The 15,824-nt window shown below is 44.0% G+C and overlaps 1 protein-coding gene across 1 annotated transcript in view; it reads left to right on the top strand.

Moving 5' to 3' along the window:
• The window catches only part of CCDC6 (coiled-coil domain containing 6), a 107,757-nt gene that overhangs the window by 84,673 nt on the left and 7,260 nt on the right, over positions 1–15,824 (top strand). The window contains exons 5-7 of the mRNA XM_014538716.1: positions 820–980; positions 6,673–6,829; positions 9,375–9,475. Coding sequence (XP_014394202.1) covers positions 820–980; positions 6,673–6,829; positions 9,375–9,475 — 419 coding nt within the window. The remainder of the gene's footprint in view (positions 1–819; positions 981–6,672; positions 6,830–9,374; positions 9,476–15,824) is intronic.

Raw genomic sequence — 15,824 nt, 5'->3', positions numbered from 1 at the left:
AAGGTAAAAGTTAAAAACAAAACAGAACCAAAACCCCCCAGCAACCTATAAAAGGGGACATGGAGGTCTGTTGCCATTCAGTCTTCCTTTGCAGAACACAATCAGTACCAAATTATTGCAGATTATTGGGTTGAGCAATCTGGAATTGACATTTTATAAGTCAAAAGCTGTTGAATATAACAAATACACATTTTATGTGCTTAACGATAATTAGTGGGGAAGGTGGAACTGCCAATTATTAACCTAATAATTTTTGTTTTGTTTTGCTTTTAACTTTTTGCCTTAGTTATGGCCAGAAGCCAAGGGCCTCTCATCAGTTTGCCATGCCCTCAGCTTGGTTTTCAGCAGGGAATTTTATACGTTGAGTCTCTTATGTTATGCCACCATCCACAGAGATTGATAGTACACAGTTCATAAACCTTCAGCTTTGAGAGAGTGACATTCCGTTAGTATCTCCATGTCCTCAATCAGCATGTCAAACATTTAGTGAGTAGATAACTCTGGAGCCTTCTGTATGCCAGACATACTACTTAGAACCAAATGTTAGAGACTTTTTTTTAGGAATGCTTAATTACCAGTGGCAACTTAAAGGAAGGAAAAGGAGGGTGGGTCCTTCAGCTCTGCCCTTAGACCCGAATACCAGGTCAGGGTGACCAGAAGCTCATGTGAAATGGGCAGAGGAGATCAGCAACCCTGTGAATTGGTTCTGCAATTCATTCATTACAGGAGGTTGCTATTAAAACAAGCCTTCTGGCTAGTATGTTTTGTCTTTCCAAGGCAAACAGTTTTTCATTGTTGGATTTTTTCTTTTCCATAAAGAATCCTGCAGGAGAAATTAGACCAGCCAGTCTCAGCTCCCCCATCACCTAGAGACATCTCCATGGAGATCGACTCTCCAGAAAACATGATGCGCCACATCCGGTTTTTAAAGAATGAAGTGGAGAGGCTGAAGAAGCAGCTGAGGGCCGCTCAGTTACAGCGTACGTAGCCTCTGGTTTCCCTGTCTTCTGTCTGCAGAATTAATCCACTTACCAAGTACCAAGGGTTTTACTGACATTTACTGTTTGATTTGTGTTAATCAAATTCGTAATGTATTTCATTACCAATACATGTTTATCCTGTCATCTTGGAATACATTATTTTTAAAAAATTATTGTAGTAGGGCCAGGCAGCTAGTTTAGAATACTTCTAAAAAATAATTCAAATAATTTCAGGGTAATATTTTTAACCTTCTCCCCTGCGTCCATCTCTAGGATTGCAAGAGACCTCAATATATTTGGGGGGCGGGGGCAGAGATTAGAGTGTTTATCTTCCTTACTGCTAAATTTTAGCCATAGCTAACATTTGTTCATGGTACTTGAATAAATGCTTTTGAAATTTATATTTATTATTTTGGAAAAGGTGGGAGTGTTGAGTTGGAAGTCAAAGGAACTAAATTTCTGAATACTTGATGAGATCATTGTGCATTTGTGTGGGTCTCTCCTATTTCTGCTTTTAGGTTGTTCCAATTTATTTATTCAAATAGGCAATGTAGTGAAAGGTATGCAGGGGAAAATAAGTCTCTCTCTCATTTCTGATCCCCAACCACCCAATTCTGACAGTTACCCATTTAAAAAGATTTTTTAAAAGATATGTTTTTACTGATTTCAGGGAGAGGGAGAGAGATAAACATCTATAATGACAGAGAATCATCAGTTGACTGCCTCCTGCACACCCACTACTAGGGATAGAGCCTGCAACCCGGGCATGTGCCCTGACCGGGAATCAAACCGTGACCTCCTGGTTCATGGGTTGATGCTCAGCCACTGAGCCACACCAGCTGGGTGCAATTACCCATTTTTTATACATTTTTTCAGGTATATGTGTTTGTATAAACTTTTAAAATACAAATAGTAGTACAATGAATATACTCTTTTACATCTTTCTATTTTAACTTACTATATCCTGTAATTTTCCTTGCCAACTTATAGAGATATCTTACTCCCTTTTTTAAAAGGCAGCTTCAGTATTTGATTATTTGGTTATACCACATTTTATTTAGCCAGTCCCATACCAATAGACCCTTTTTGCTGGTGATGCCATAACTGCAATGAACGTCTGTACACACATTTGATTACTGTTCAAGAACACCTCCAGGGTAAATTTCAGTGATTTCATCTTTGTTTTCTTTTCTAAAATTCATTGTAAGCTCTTATTCAGTCTGAGATGGTGCATCAAGAACCTTTAAAAAACACAATGTGCTAGTTTTCTATTGCTGCTGTAACAAAAGACCACACGCTTAGTAGCTTAGAACAGCACAATTTATTATACAGTGTGGGCAAAAGTAGGTTTACAGTTGTGAGCACACAAAACAAAAGTTTATTCTTGTATTATTTGTTAGTCATTGCATCATTTTTCATACAGACTACTGTAAACCTACTTTTGCCAATGCCTATATTATAGTTCTGGGGTCTGAAGCTCAGAAGAGGTCTCACTGGGCTAAAGTCAGGGTGTCAGCAGGAAAAGGCTTAGAGGGAGAATCCATTCCTTCGCTTTTTCCAGCTGGATGCCTGCAGGCTCTGGCTCATGGCCCCTTAGTTCAATTGGCTTCACTTCCACCTCTGCTTCCGTTGTCACACCTCCTTTTCACTCTGACTCTGCCTCCCCTTATAACAGTGGTTCTCAACCTTCTGGCCCTTTAAATACAGTTCCTCATGTTGTGATCCAACCATAAAATTATTTTCGTTGCTACTTCATAACTGTAATGTTGCTGCTGTTATGAATCGTAATGTAAATATCTGATATGCAGGATGGTCTTAGGCGACCCCTGTGAAAGGGTCGTTCGACTGCCAAAGGGGTCGCGACCCACAGGGTGAGAACCGCTGCCTTATAAGGACCTTGTTGAGCCCAGCCAGATAATCCAGGACAAATTCCCATGTCAAAGTTTTTAACTTAATAACATCTGCAAAGTCCCTTTTGCCACATAAGGTCACATATTCTCAGGCTTTAGCAATTAGGATTTGGATATCTTTGGGAGTTTGTTATTCTGTCTAACTTGATACAGGTCTCTAGCCTTCCTCTAGGAGTAGAGCCTGGCCCTCTGTTTTTTTAATGTAGGTAATGCTGACATATACTCTGGGTTGAGAACCACTAAATACATTTCATGAAAACAAGTCAAGGAGTTTTCAAATATTAGTTATTTTAGGATGTTTTTTGAGTTGTTGGTGTGTTGGGCACACAGTGTCCTTTAGCACCTTTCTGAATTCTTTCCAGTGCCATCAGCTTGCATTTTTCTTTCTCATGTATACTTGCCTTGTGTCCCAGACAACATTTTTAGAAGAAATTTGGGAAGAATTTTTCATTCCCATTACCTCCCTCCTACTGCACTATTTGGTCTTTGAAGAGACTGCAGATACCACCAGAGGCACCGTGCCATCAGTGTGAGGACAGAGAAAGCCGAACCGAACAGCCGCAAGTGGCCCTCAGCCGCTCACAAGTGGTTTGGATTGGGTTTAGAGAATGAGTTAATAACTTTTCCTCATCCATCTACCTCACTCATCCTTATCCTACAAGTCCAATTGATCTGAACTTGAAGCTCTCTCCCAATAGTTCTCAACTGTGGTTGAACATTGGAATCCTGGGGAGTTTTTAACAGACCAGTGGAGAGTCCTCTTCCTCAAGGTTCTGATTTCATTGATTTGGGTGGGGTCTGGGCATCGGTATTTTCTAACCATAAACTTGAAAGTGAAAGCAGACTGTGTAGGTCACCTTTAGATTATGTGGAAACCACCTCTTTGGACTCTGACTAGAAGTCACTCTCAGTTGACTATCTTGGACTAGATATTGCAAGGTGGCTGAAGATAGGGGGAGAACATAAACTGTGGCCCCTACGTGTTAGGGAGCTCTGCATGAGGGAAGGTAAGAGCTGACTTCTGGAAGTAAGTCTAGTCTCTTGAAATCAGGTGTGGCAGTGTGCCAGCAGAGGGCACCCAAGGAATGACATCTCTCTGTGCCTGGGTCAGTAACACCCAGAAGTTTTGGACCTGGTTGGTGTCTTCTCTATGCCTCTGGCTCCCCTGGGTTTTTGTTTGTTTGTTTTAAGTAATAGTTTACTGATTTTTAGCAAGGGAGAGGGAGAGAGAAACATCAATGTGAGGCTGTGACAGCAAATGGCTGCCTCCTGCACGCCTAATACCAGGGATCAAGCCCACAACCCGGGTATGTGCCCTGACCGAGAATCGAACCTGCAACCTTCTGGTGCACTGAACAACACCCAACCAACTGAGCCACACCGGCCAACGCTGGCCTGTTAACTGCTGAACAGCCAGGAAGGCTTCCAGCCATCACTCCTGCTGACCGGCTTTCTTGTCTGTAGATTATTGTTAAGGATTCCCCCTGCTGATTTCCCCAGATGTGAAAGGATTGCCGTTTCCTTTGAAAAACTGTTTCCTCTTAACTGATTATTCTTGAAGTCTCATCAACCCTCAGTTCTGCGAAGCTTTCTTTCCTATTTATGGAAAAGAAAGGCAACTTGCTCTGACAGCGCCCTTCTGGTTCTGGAAACAATAAATACTTCAAGGGGCCAATCTAATGCTTCCTGGAGCGCTGCTGAGAAACGCTGCGCCCGGGCATATTTGGGATGGAGTAATTTAAATCGTGTATATTAAAAGTGTGCTTTGTAAATATTTTCCCAGCATGCCTTCAATTAAAGGGACTTTTGCAACTGGATGAAGCAGCAGGGTTTTGATTATATTGAGAACAACGGAGGGATCTAGTGTTTAGTGTACATAATAGTGTTCATTAATTTTGGTGTTTTTATTTAAATTTCTAAAATAAGGATATCCAATAGCTTTTATGTGTTCTGTAATGATGATGTCTTAAAAGTCATGGGATATTTATCCTCAAAAGTCATTATTTGCTAAAGCACCAGACCTTCCTAGAGTTGCTTAAAACTGAAACTAATTCGATGGACTTGGGAGTTGAAATAGGGTCTGTTTGTGGCAGAGAAATGGCCAATGTGGCATTCAGCTCCTTCCTTCTTAAGTTTGGAACGGGCTGAAACTATGGAGCAATAACCTGTAGAACTCTCTCAGACGTGATCATGGCCACTTTGACTGGGTAGCTATTTTTCAGAATAGAGAAGTAGATATTACCCCCCCCCCTTTTTTTTGAGGTTTTACTTTTTCCAAACTCATAGCTAAGACAGGGAAAAGGAAGAAGCAGGAAGATGGGTAGACACTGAGTTTTGTGTAAGGTTATTTTGGTTCCTTAGTAACAACAGATTCTGTCTGAGGTAAACCAGAAAAAGATCGGGGAGGTCATGTGATGCCATTTATTGGAATGTGCCAGAATGCTGCCCAGAATAACCTCACAACGATGGGGCTTGCGAACCAGGGACTCAGCAGAAAGAGATTCTAGAGCAGCCATGGGCAAACTACGGCCCGCGGGCCGGATCCAGCCGTTTGAAATGAATAAAACTAAAAAAAAAAAAAAAAAAGACCGTACCCTTTTATGTAATGATGTCTACTTTGAATTTATATTAGTTCACACAAACACTCCATCCATGCTTTTGTTCCGGCCCTCCGGTCCAGTTTAAGAACCCATTGTGGCCCTCGAGTCAAAAAGTTTGCCCACCCCTGTTCTAGAGCCTCGTGAAGGTGTCCATTCTGCATTTCAGGAATCTGGGAGAGAGAATCCGACTAGGTCCAGTGTCTACCCCGGGGCTAGACAGCTCTGGCTGGGAGATGGATGCTGGAGTGGAGACCTCAACAGATCGGGGTGGGCAGCAGTAGGTTTACAGTTGTAATACAAGTAAATAATACAGTAATTACTAACTGCTAACACAAGAATAAACTGTTTCACGTGCCCACCACTGTGAACTTACGTTTGCCCACCCCTGTATGGCCAGCTCCTCAGGAAGGGGTATTTGTCATAACCAAGGTGCCATCCCAAGAGCCGGGCTGTGTGCAGGACTTTACCTGCTCTCTGACTCGGGAAGGCTGTGAGTGAGTCACACACACACACACACACACAATCACACAACCACAATCAAAATTAATCTTAGTTGAAACATGAAAGTTGTTTACTATGTCAATTTCTATTTTTTTAAAAAGAATTATAACCATTACCCAGCATGCTGTAGCTCCCTGGCTCCCAGTGCGCCTCCACCGCAGTGCGCCGTGGGTGTGCTGACAGTGTGAAGGCTCCGTGGGTGACTTGCCACACTGTGTCTGGAGTTGAGGGGCAGCAGAAATGGTGCCCAGAGGGCAGCCCGTGGGCTGGTTCTGTTTCCCTGATGGAGCCCCCTCCCCTCGGAGCTCCAGGAATGCAGGAAGCTCTGGTAGCTGCTAAGTCCAGATTTAGCTGCACCTCCACCATTTCCTCCTCCACCTCAGGCCCCTTAGAAGGCAAGGAAGTGGGGGTGAAGATGCCTAAACTCCCAACACTGCTTTTTGTATTTTTGTCTAAATGCAGATCATCGGTAAACGTTGGTACTCGGGGTAAACTTTAAATCCAGATTTAAAGTATGAGAGAGCGAGAACTCCTGGCTTGAGACAGTTCTCGTCTATAGCCTAGGAGCTGGACTGCCGGTGTCTTGGTCAAGGTTTATGTGTGAGTGAGTGAGTGAGTGAGTGAGTGAGTGAGTGAGTGAGTGCACGGGCCACGATTTCATTGAGAACTCTGGCTTTTCAGACTCAGAGAAGATGGCGCAGTATCTGGAGGAGGAGCGTCACATGAGGGAAGAGAACCTGCGGCTGCAGAGGAAGCTGCAGAGGGAGATGGAGAGGAGAGAAGCCCTCTGTCGACAGCTCTCCGAGAGCGAGTCCAGCTTGGAAATGGATGACGAAAGGTGTGCACTGGTCTTATAAGCCTTGCTTATTTGTTTGTTTGTTTTTGGTTTATTTTAACAAAGGCTCTAAAAGGTCTCTGTTCACATCCTGTTAGATGTGGAAGGGGATGGCTCTAACATTTATTTGGTGTGATGATGAACACCACTGCATCAAAGTAGATGCTGAGAATGGGAGACATAAAGAAGAGTGACCATTTTCCTTAAACCCAAAAAGATAGGTGGGGAAATGTCCTTCCCAGAATTATTTAGTAGGGGGAGCAGTGGAGGCAGGGTTATATGTTGAGAGGCTAGTTCGCATGTGTTGGTGAACGGGTCTGATCCTGGGTTATGTCTGTTTAAAGCCTGGGAGCACTTGAAGTTGTAGATGCAGGTAAGTGAGCCCTGGTGCAGCCCGAGGAAACGTACTCACAGGGTGAAAGAATCAGCAGGAGACAGGAGGTTGTTGAAAGCCAGAGGCCTTGTCTTACCATTCTTGGTAACCTTTGAGCCTTTCTGCAGTTACTTTAAAAAAATAACGCACTGCATTTATCTGCTGAAGAGTATCATCAAGCCCCCTGAGAAATGGGCTGAAATAAGAGTCAACCTATGGTTAACCAGAGAAAGTGGTATCAGCATTTCTCTCTCATCCAGACTTTCCTCTTTCGCCCCACTACCACCTCCTTCCCCTTTCCACCCCCAACTCTGGGAGTAAGGTGACTGTGAAGATAAGCAGCACATTCACCTTAGAAAAACTGCTTAGTCAGCAGCGAAACCCAGCAGTTGGGGTATTAGTCTGCCTCAGAACCAGATCATTTCTGCACGGAGATTTCCTGTTCTGGATCAGGGGTGCCCTGGCCTTACTTGGTCGGTATCGCAGTGTGGGAGGTGAGACCGAGCCTTCTCCGGGCCCCTCCACAGGCCGAGGAACCCGTGTCTGAGACCAGGGTCTGCTAGTGCTGGGGATGTCAGAACACACTGCTTGAGAGTATGTGGGCAGTGTTTACAGAGCAGCACTCTGCTTTTGTTTCTGCTACTGACTAGATCCAGGGCGCTAATAAGGCTTCGGGCCAAATTGCTGTGGACAGAGGTATTGTCATTTCAAGAAAAGTTTGAGATTTTTCTGTAGTGAAGGTCTATAATTTTATAATTTAAAAAAAGTATAAAAACAGAGTAATGGGGCATCCTAATTAAAGAATCTATGTATATGCTTCCTCTTGTGAATAGAATAAAGAGTATTCGGTCTCAAAAGTTTATATAAAACTATTCTTACCTCTGAATTTCATTGATTTCTTTCTGACAGTGTCCCATTCTCTCTGAAATTCTTATCCTCTGAAAACCATTGGGATTAAAAACACATCAGCCCTATCAACTACTACTTTGAGGCACTGAGCAGACCATTGGGATTAAAAACACATCAGCCCTATCAACTACTTTATTAACTACTTTGAGGCACTGAGCAGACTGTCTGTTCGCACACATGGGACCCTGTGCTTGATCTTGAGCCAGAGGCGCTCTGGAATTTCCTCCAACTATGGTGACACGACTAAAGCTCCTTCAGGCTCCAGATGAACATTTTTTCCCAGAACTGGTATCCACGCCAGAAGATTTGCTTTATCTTTTGCACGTCAGAGTATTTCAGGCAGAGTACAGCTTCCTAATAAAGACATCATCTCCTTTCCCTACTGGGAATGATGATACCACATTTGGGAGGAAAAAAAAATAGACACTTGAGGCATCTACAAGTGTGTTTATTCCTCAAAAACCAAGAAGCCGTCTTAGCTGCTGCCTGGGTGGTAGCATACAAGAAGTCCAGCCTGTGCCTCCGTGGGGGCTGCTCCACAGAGCAGAGAAGAGTCAGTGGTGGGTGTCTAGGTGACAGGTGTATGTCAGATTCAGCAGCGTGGTTTTCTTCCTGTCGAGTAAGCCAGCGTAGCAATGACAGCGCTAAAGTTCCGCTCGTGAACTGATTGAGTATCAGGGCTGAGATCTTCCCCGGGACACAGACCCCAGCCCGTTCCTTCCTTTGGCCGCGAGGCCTGTGGAAGATAACTTGCTAGGACATCTCTCACACAGTAATTTCTCCTCTATCACATCCTAACGTGTGACTTTGTTAATTAAGGAAAGGCTTGCCTTGTACAGGATCAACATTTGGTTCACAGAAAGATGTATCTTTAAGTTTTAATTTGATCACACAGACCCCAGAGGGCTTGTTTGGGTTTGTTTCAAAGAACAGTTTAAATGTGGCCATTAAAACACGGACGTCTCTGTAATTCTTGTGACAGTAGAGGTGGAGTCTCTATAGCTGCTGTGTGATGGAGAGAAGCCCGGCCTCTCTGTTGTGTCCCTAGGTCCCCATGCTGAGCTAGGAGCTCCAGATTCCCCAACCCAAGCCCTGGGGAGAGGTTTGCTGAGCAGTGACCCGCAAGAGTCCCTGTTAATCGGTGTCTCCTAGCTACAGCATCGCTCTCTACACACTGGGATGTGAACCCCAAGCATTTGCTCATCAGAGCTCTCTTAAGAACTGTTGACATGCAGGCGGTGCTGATCATCTCCCCCTTCCTCTTAGGTGTTTTAATGAGATGTCTGCACAAGGACTAAGACCTCGCACTGTGTCCAGCCCGATCCCTTACACTCCTTCTCCAAGCTCAAGCAGGCCCATCTCCCCGGGTGAGTACCTGTGCTCGCTGCTTCTGGTACGTTACTAGGCATCCCTGAATGTGTTCCCTTTTATCAGATAAAAGTCTTGTAAACAGAAAGAGAGGGTGGTCATGTGTTTTTGAGAAACATAAAAACAAATCACTATCAAGACTGAGTCTTAGCTTGTAGTTTTTTTTAAAATCCTCACCCGAGCATATTTTTTCCATTGATTTTCAGAGAGAGAGTAGAAAGGAGGGAGGAGAGAGAGAGAGAAACATCGACAACGTGAGAAACATCTATTTGGTTGCCTCCTGCATATACCCCTATGGGAGGGGCAGGCACGTGCCCTTGACCAGAAATTGAACCTGCAACTCTTTGGTCTACAGGCTGATGCTCTAACCACTGAGAAAACCGGCCAGCGGCCAGGGTTTAGCTTGTAATTTTTCAGTGTAAATTTTATAGTGGGAACTGGTGTTTCTCTCTCTCTCTCTCTCTCTCTCTTTTAGTCTAAAAGGAAGTTAACTCCCCAAACTGTTTTTAAAAGACTGTCTTTGTCTGCGATTTTAAGTGCTGATGCATTGACAAAACCGTGGGTAGATTTTTAAGATGCATCATAGCATATCCTTTTTTTTTTTAATAGGTTTAAGATTTATTAACTCACTAACATGGGAACTAATAAGATGGTGATGCTGCTTCAAAGAGCACTTTGAGGACCTGGGTATTTATAAATACATATATAAGGACGGTGAAAATAGCACATATTTTATGGCTTTTTCATTATGTTCTACCTATATTATCTAATTTTTATTCGCCAAAGAGTTAACCTAGTTTTTCCCATGTTAAAATTGAGGATGCAGTGAATCGGAAGCTACTAGTCTCATGGCCAGAAAGTGGTAGGGAAGGGCGTGTCTTGTTGCAAAGCCGGTGTTCGGTGTTTATTGATTTCAGAGAGAGGAAGGGAGAGGGCTAGACAGATAGAAACATCGATGAGAGAGAAGCACCTATCAGCTGCTTCCTGCACACCTCCCACTGGGTTCTTTGAGAGCTATTTTCAGTAGATCGTGAGTGGGACTCGGCCCTCGTACCAGGCCATGCAGAAGGAGCTGGCTTTGCTCCTCAGAAGCCTCTCCCTCAAAGGTGTGCTTGTCTTCATCTGACCCCGAAAACTCTCCCCGGGGTCTCCGGTTCCAGGACCAGCACAGCATGGGGCTCTCAGGCTGGGAGGGCAGAACGAGGAAGCAGTGGGGCCAGGGCGGTTGGCTGGCGAATGGAGGGGAGGAAGGAATGCTCAAAGGTGTGCTTGTCTTCATCTGACCCCGAAAACTCTCCCCGGGGTCTCCGGCTCCAGGACCAGCACAGCATGGGGCTCTCAGGCTGGGAGGGCAGGTAAACGGTCCAGCCAGGCAGAACGAGGAAGCGGGGCCAGGGCGGTTGGCTGGCGAGTGGAGGGGAGGAAGGAATGAAAAGGTAGCAGCCAAAGGTTGAGTCTTGTGACTGACGTGAAGAGACTGGACTTCTTGTGCTTGCTGCTAAACAGATTTTAAACAGGTGGGGGGGAAGTGTGTGTGTGTGTGTGTGTGTGTGTGTGTGTAGGGGGGGGAGTGGAGAAGGAGTGACTGTTTGGAGCGGGAATGGCAGTAAAGGTCTTCTGGTTTGGGAAAGTAAACCAGAAAGAGCCTCATGTTAGGGTGACGTCTCCTATTGTCTGTTCTTCAGGTTGGTAAAGGGGAGATGCTGCAGCAACGCAGGTAGCCAGAGGGAAAGCGCGAGGTAGGAATGGCTTGGTTTTGTGAGTGTAGGACCCAGCCCAGCTCTATGATGCTGTGGTTTGTTCGTTTTTAAGAGGTGAAATCAAAAGTCCTACAACCAAGCGTGGCTGTGGCGGTGCGCTCACAAATGTCCAGCGTACTGTCTCTGGTATCCAGCAGCATAAAGAGAGGCTGTTTGCAAACAAAAACAACTTTCTGTCTGGATCTGTGTCATGGTCATCACTCGTTTCTGTCCAAAGGATATTCCTGAAACTGTTTCTCCTACTTCCCAGTGGCCTTTACGTCTCTCCCAAAGCTTCCCTTCTTAGCTGCTTCTCAGTTTTCCCCAAAGAGCATTTGGGTTTCATTACCATGATAAAGGTCTTTATTGCTTTCTCATTTACTGACCTAAAAGGAAGGCATGACTTAGGAAGAAGCAAGATGGAGAGTAGCTTTTATGGTTGGTGGGTAATGCCGATTCATAGTACCTATAGTTTAATGTTCTGTGTATTTAAGCCTAAAGAAATCTTTAGAGGCATGTAATTTCCAGTTCATTAAATATAATGTTGTGGTCATTGAAAGAAAATAATAAAGTCAGACCTTTGTTGGCAACATTAAACTTCTCTTATAACAAGTGTTCTGAAGAAGATATTCTATTTTCATAATTTTGACTTTCATCACACCCTGTCCCTATAGTGTGGGTCTTGCTTGTATAAATAAGCTATTTGGTTTCCCCTTAAACTACATAATAAATAACACCAGGATTTTTTTCTTTTATCCAGGCTAAGAGAGAATATTTGTATCCTATTTTAAGTTCTATAATATCATCAAAGTAGATTTTATCTCCTATTTGGCAGCAGAATTACTCCTATTCTAGTCCATTGCAGTCCTATATATAAGTGCATCAACAAAACCCGAATTTTCATGTGTTTTTTTTCACTTTCTTTTTTACATTTTATATTTATTTATTTTATCTTTATTGTTGAAATTATTATAGGTGCCCCCCTCTCCCTTCGCTCCTGCCCCCTCCCCAGGCCTTCACCGCACTCTTGTCTGTCCAGGGTTATGCATACTTGCATATAAGGTCTCTGGTTAATCTCTTCCAGAACCCCTACTTCCCTCACTTTGTTTTTTTTGGGAGACTTTGTGGTTACTGGGGATGTGCCCGCAACCAAGGTACATGCCCTTGACTGGAATCGAACCTGGGACCCTCGAGTCCGCAGGCCGACGCTCTATCCATTGAGCCAAACCGGTTAGGGCTTCACTGCACTCTTGTCTGTCCATGGGTTATGCATACATGCATATAAGGTCTCTGATTAATCTCTTCCTGAACCCCTACTTCTCTCACTTTGTTTTTTTTGGGGGGAGACTCAGAGAATCACTTCCTTAGTGGAATGATGCTGTTCCTGCAGTTTTTATTTCCACTTTAGGCACGTTGGTTCTTCTCCCTCCCTTACCATTCGACATTGGCAGTCTTGCATTTTCACCAGCTTGTTGAGATATGTTGAATCCTGTTTCACAATTTGAAAGGTAAATTTCCTAGAACTTAGGAAAGATCTCCTTGTTCATTATATGTGGACTTGTATATGTGGATTAGCTAAGGGGAGAGTGTTTTTCAGGTCGTCCATTATTTTATACAGACTAAGAAAGAGACATTCCCAATTAGTATATTTTCATGTACCTTCATCAGGGTGAGGAATAATTAAGTTTCAAAAAGGGTGTGCACCCCACCCACTGCCCACCATGCACACCCACATGGTTTCTAATTCCATTCTCCAGTGATTGCCAGGGTGTATGCTGAATGAGAAAAGCTAGTTTCAAAGGGTTACATACTGTGTGATTTTATTTCTATAACATTCTCATTGTGACAGAATCACAGTGCTGGAGAGCAGATTGGTCCTTGCCAGGGGTTAGGATTAAAGGGACTAACTCAAAGGAGTTTCTTGGTGGGTGGTGATGGAGCAGTTCTGTGTCCTGGTTGTGGTGACAGTGACCCGAATCTGTACATGTGAAGAAACTACATCGAGCTGTACACATACACACACACACAAAGAATACAGTAAAGCCAGATGACATCCAAATAGTCGTCACCTGTATTGGAGCAATGCCAGTTTCCTGGTTTTGATAATGTGCTGTGGTTATGTAAGATGTCATTCAGGGAAGCTGGGGGAAGGGTACATGGGAACCCTGTAGTATTTTTATAGCTTCTTGTGAATTATAAACTATTTTAAAATAACTTACAATAAAAAAAGTGAAATCGTTTGAAAAGAGGTTCAAATAGCAGAGAGCTACCAGCTTGCAGAGCTTTTGAGATGGGCCTTCATAAGCTGACACTTCCTGAGCCTTCACTTGGTGCCAGGCACTCTCAGCATTTTGCAATATCAACTCATTTCATCTTCACAACAACCTTGAGAGGTCACTCCGATAATCTCATTTTACAGTTGAAGGAGTAAAAGTCCACAGTGGCTCAATGCCAAGTGGCAGAACTAGATGCTGAGGTAATGTGGCAGTCGGCTGTGGAGTCTGGGCTCTTGGCCTCTTCCAGGAGGCTGCGTGAGGTCCTGATTGACCCGGGTGGGGGTTGAGGGGTAGGAGGATTAGTTACTAGTAAGTCCTGTGTGAAGAGAAGCTATCCCAGGCAAAGGGCACAGTATGAACTGAGATGTGGGGGTCAGAATCAAGTGCTAAATAAGGTCACTGTGGTTCTTCACACCTGCTGCCCTGGGACCCTGTTCCCCATAGATTCTGATTCGTTTGATTTGGGTTGGTCGAGGGCTTTGATATCTACTGACCGGGAACATCAGGAGATAGTTTGGAGCCAAATGCATAGGCCAGAGAAGAGAATTATAATAGCCAGAGAAGAGAAGTCTTTTAAATTTAGATAAACAGTAGGAGTCTTTGGAGACTTTTGATTAGCAGTTTAACATAATAATAAACCTTGTAATACGGGAAAATAAGCTGGGTCTTATTTTTGTTATTATGAATTGAACTCTCTGAGCTTCTCTTAACCTGGGGAGAAGGATCCACTTTTATAGCCTTTCTCTTCAATTTCATTTCTTTCATAAGAAATAGACTTAGGATCGTATATTCCCCAAAGCTGTTCAAAGAAAACCTCTTCTTCCCGCTCCCTGCATAAACATCACAGTGAATGGCCTCTTAGCTCCCAACGCCTTGTACTTTACCCCCAGCTTCCATTTTGTAAACGTGGGCCGAATATCCACAATCAGAAACGGAAATAGATCAAATAGAAAGCAGCACCTATTGATAGTCAAACCAAGAAATAAAGCAAACCCTTACCAGTGGATGTAGAGGTGCAGCAAGTTCTGGGACAGGAAGCTAAAGGTAGGCTTAGTGGCTCCATGTCGTGGCTACATTTTCCACATGTTGTACAATGTGGGGAAGCTTCCCAAACTGCTTCCAGTTTTGATGTAATTCAGAAAAGAGGCAAACAGAACTCACCGCAGAGCTTTGCACCTTCAGGCTATTCAATGGAGAAAACACAAGCCCTACCGAGAGTTCATGTTGCTTGGCATCCAACAGCTGATCTTGGAAATATAGTGATTGACAATAGATATTTCTATCCAAACTCCCCAAATTGCTCCTTTGTTTCCATTTTTACTGCATTCATCCATATGGAGCTTGACCTGTGCTAGAGACCATGGTAGATGCTGGGAACACAAGGATGTAAAGATAGCCACGTTTACGTACTGATAAGTAAGTGATGCTCTGGACCACTGGACCAACAGCACCTAACGAGAAATGGCCGGCACTGCTTGACTGCACGTGGGTGATGACCACGTTAGGAATGTTTGGGAAAAAACAACTGTTAGGACCTCAACCCAGCCCTATCTAATAATGAGGGGAGTCTGGGCATGCACTTTTAAAACACTTTGGAGATAATTCTCAGGTCTTAGGTGGAGACTATAGAACATTATAGTGCGCTGGGGCTTGTTTCTTCCTTGAATATCAGTTTCTTTGGGGAAACATTGACATATATAGGGCTTTTGTTTTCTTCATTGAGTATCCTGCAGTTGCAAAGTTCTGTGATGGTTTTTGTTTGCCTTACGGTTGATCGCACCCGTGCACGAGCACACACAGTGGTTTTGTCTCATTATTTTTCCTGGCAAGGGTTCACTTTGTTTTTTTAATTGGGATAAGAACACTTACCATGAAATCAACCCTTTTAACAAATTTTTAACTGTATATTACACAGTGTTGTACAGCAGATCTCTAAAACTTATTCTTGTATAGTTGAAACTTTTGCCCATGGAACAATTCCCTATCGCTTCCTACCTCCAGCCCCTGGTAACCACCTTTCTCCTCTCTACCTCTATGAGTCTGACTTAGATACCTCATATATGTATTTGTCCTTTTGTGACTGGCTTATGTTAGCACTAGTGGCCCAGTGCATGAAATTTGTGCATGGGGGTGGGGGTGTCCCTCAGTCCGGCCTGCACCGTCTCCAATCTGGGACCCCTCGGGCGATGTCTGAAAGCGGCAGTCGGACATCCCTCTTGCAATCTGGGACCGCTGGCTCTTAACTGCTCACCTGCCTGCCTGCCTGATCGCCCCTAACCACTCTGCCTGCTGACCTGCTCACCCCAACTGCCCCCCCCAGCCGGCCTTCTCAC

The sequence above is a fragment of the Myotis brandtii genome, unplaced genomic scaffold, assembly GCF_000412655.1.
Source record: "Myotis brandtii unplaced genomic scaffold, ASM41265v1 scaffold196, whole genome shotgun sequence".
In the NCBI taxonomy this organism is placed as follows: domain Eukaryota; kingdom Metazoa; phylum Chordata; class Mammalia; order Chiroptera; family Vespertilionidae; genus Myotis; species Myotis brandtii.
This window is presented reverse-complemented; position numbering and strand designations above follow the sequence as displayed.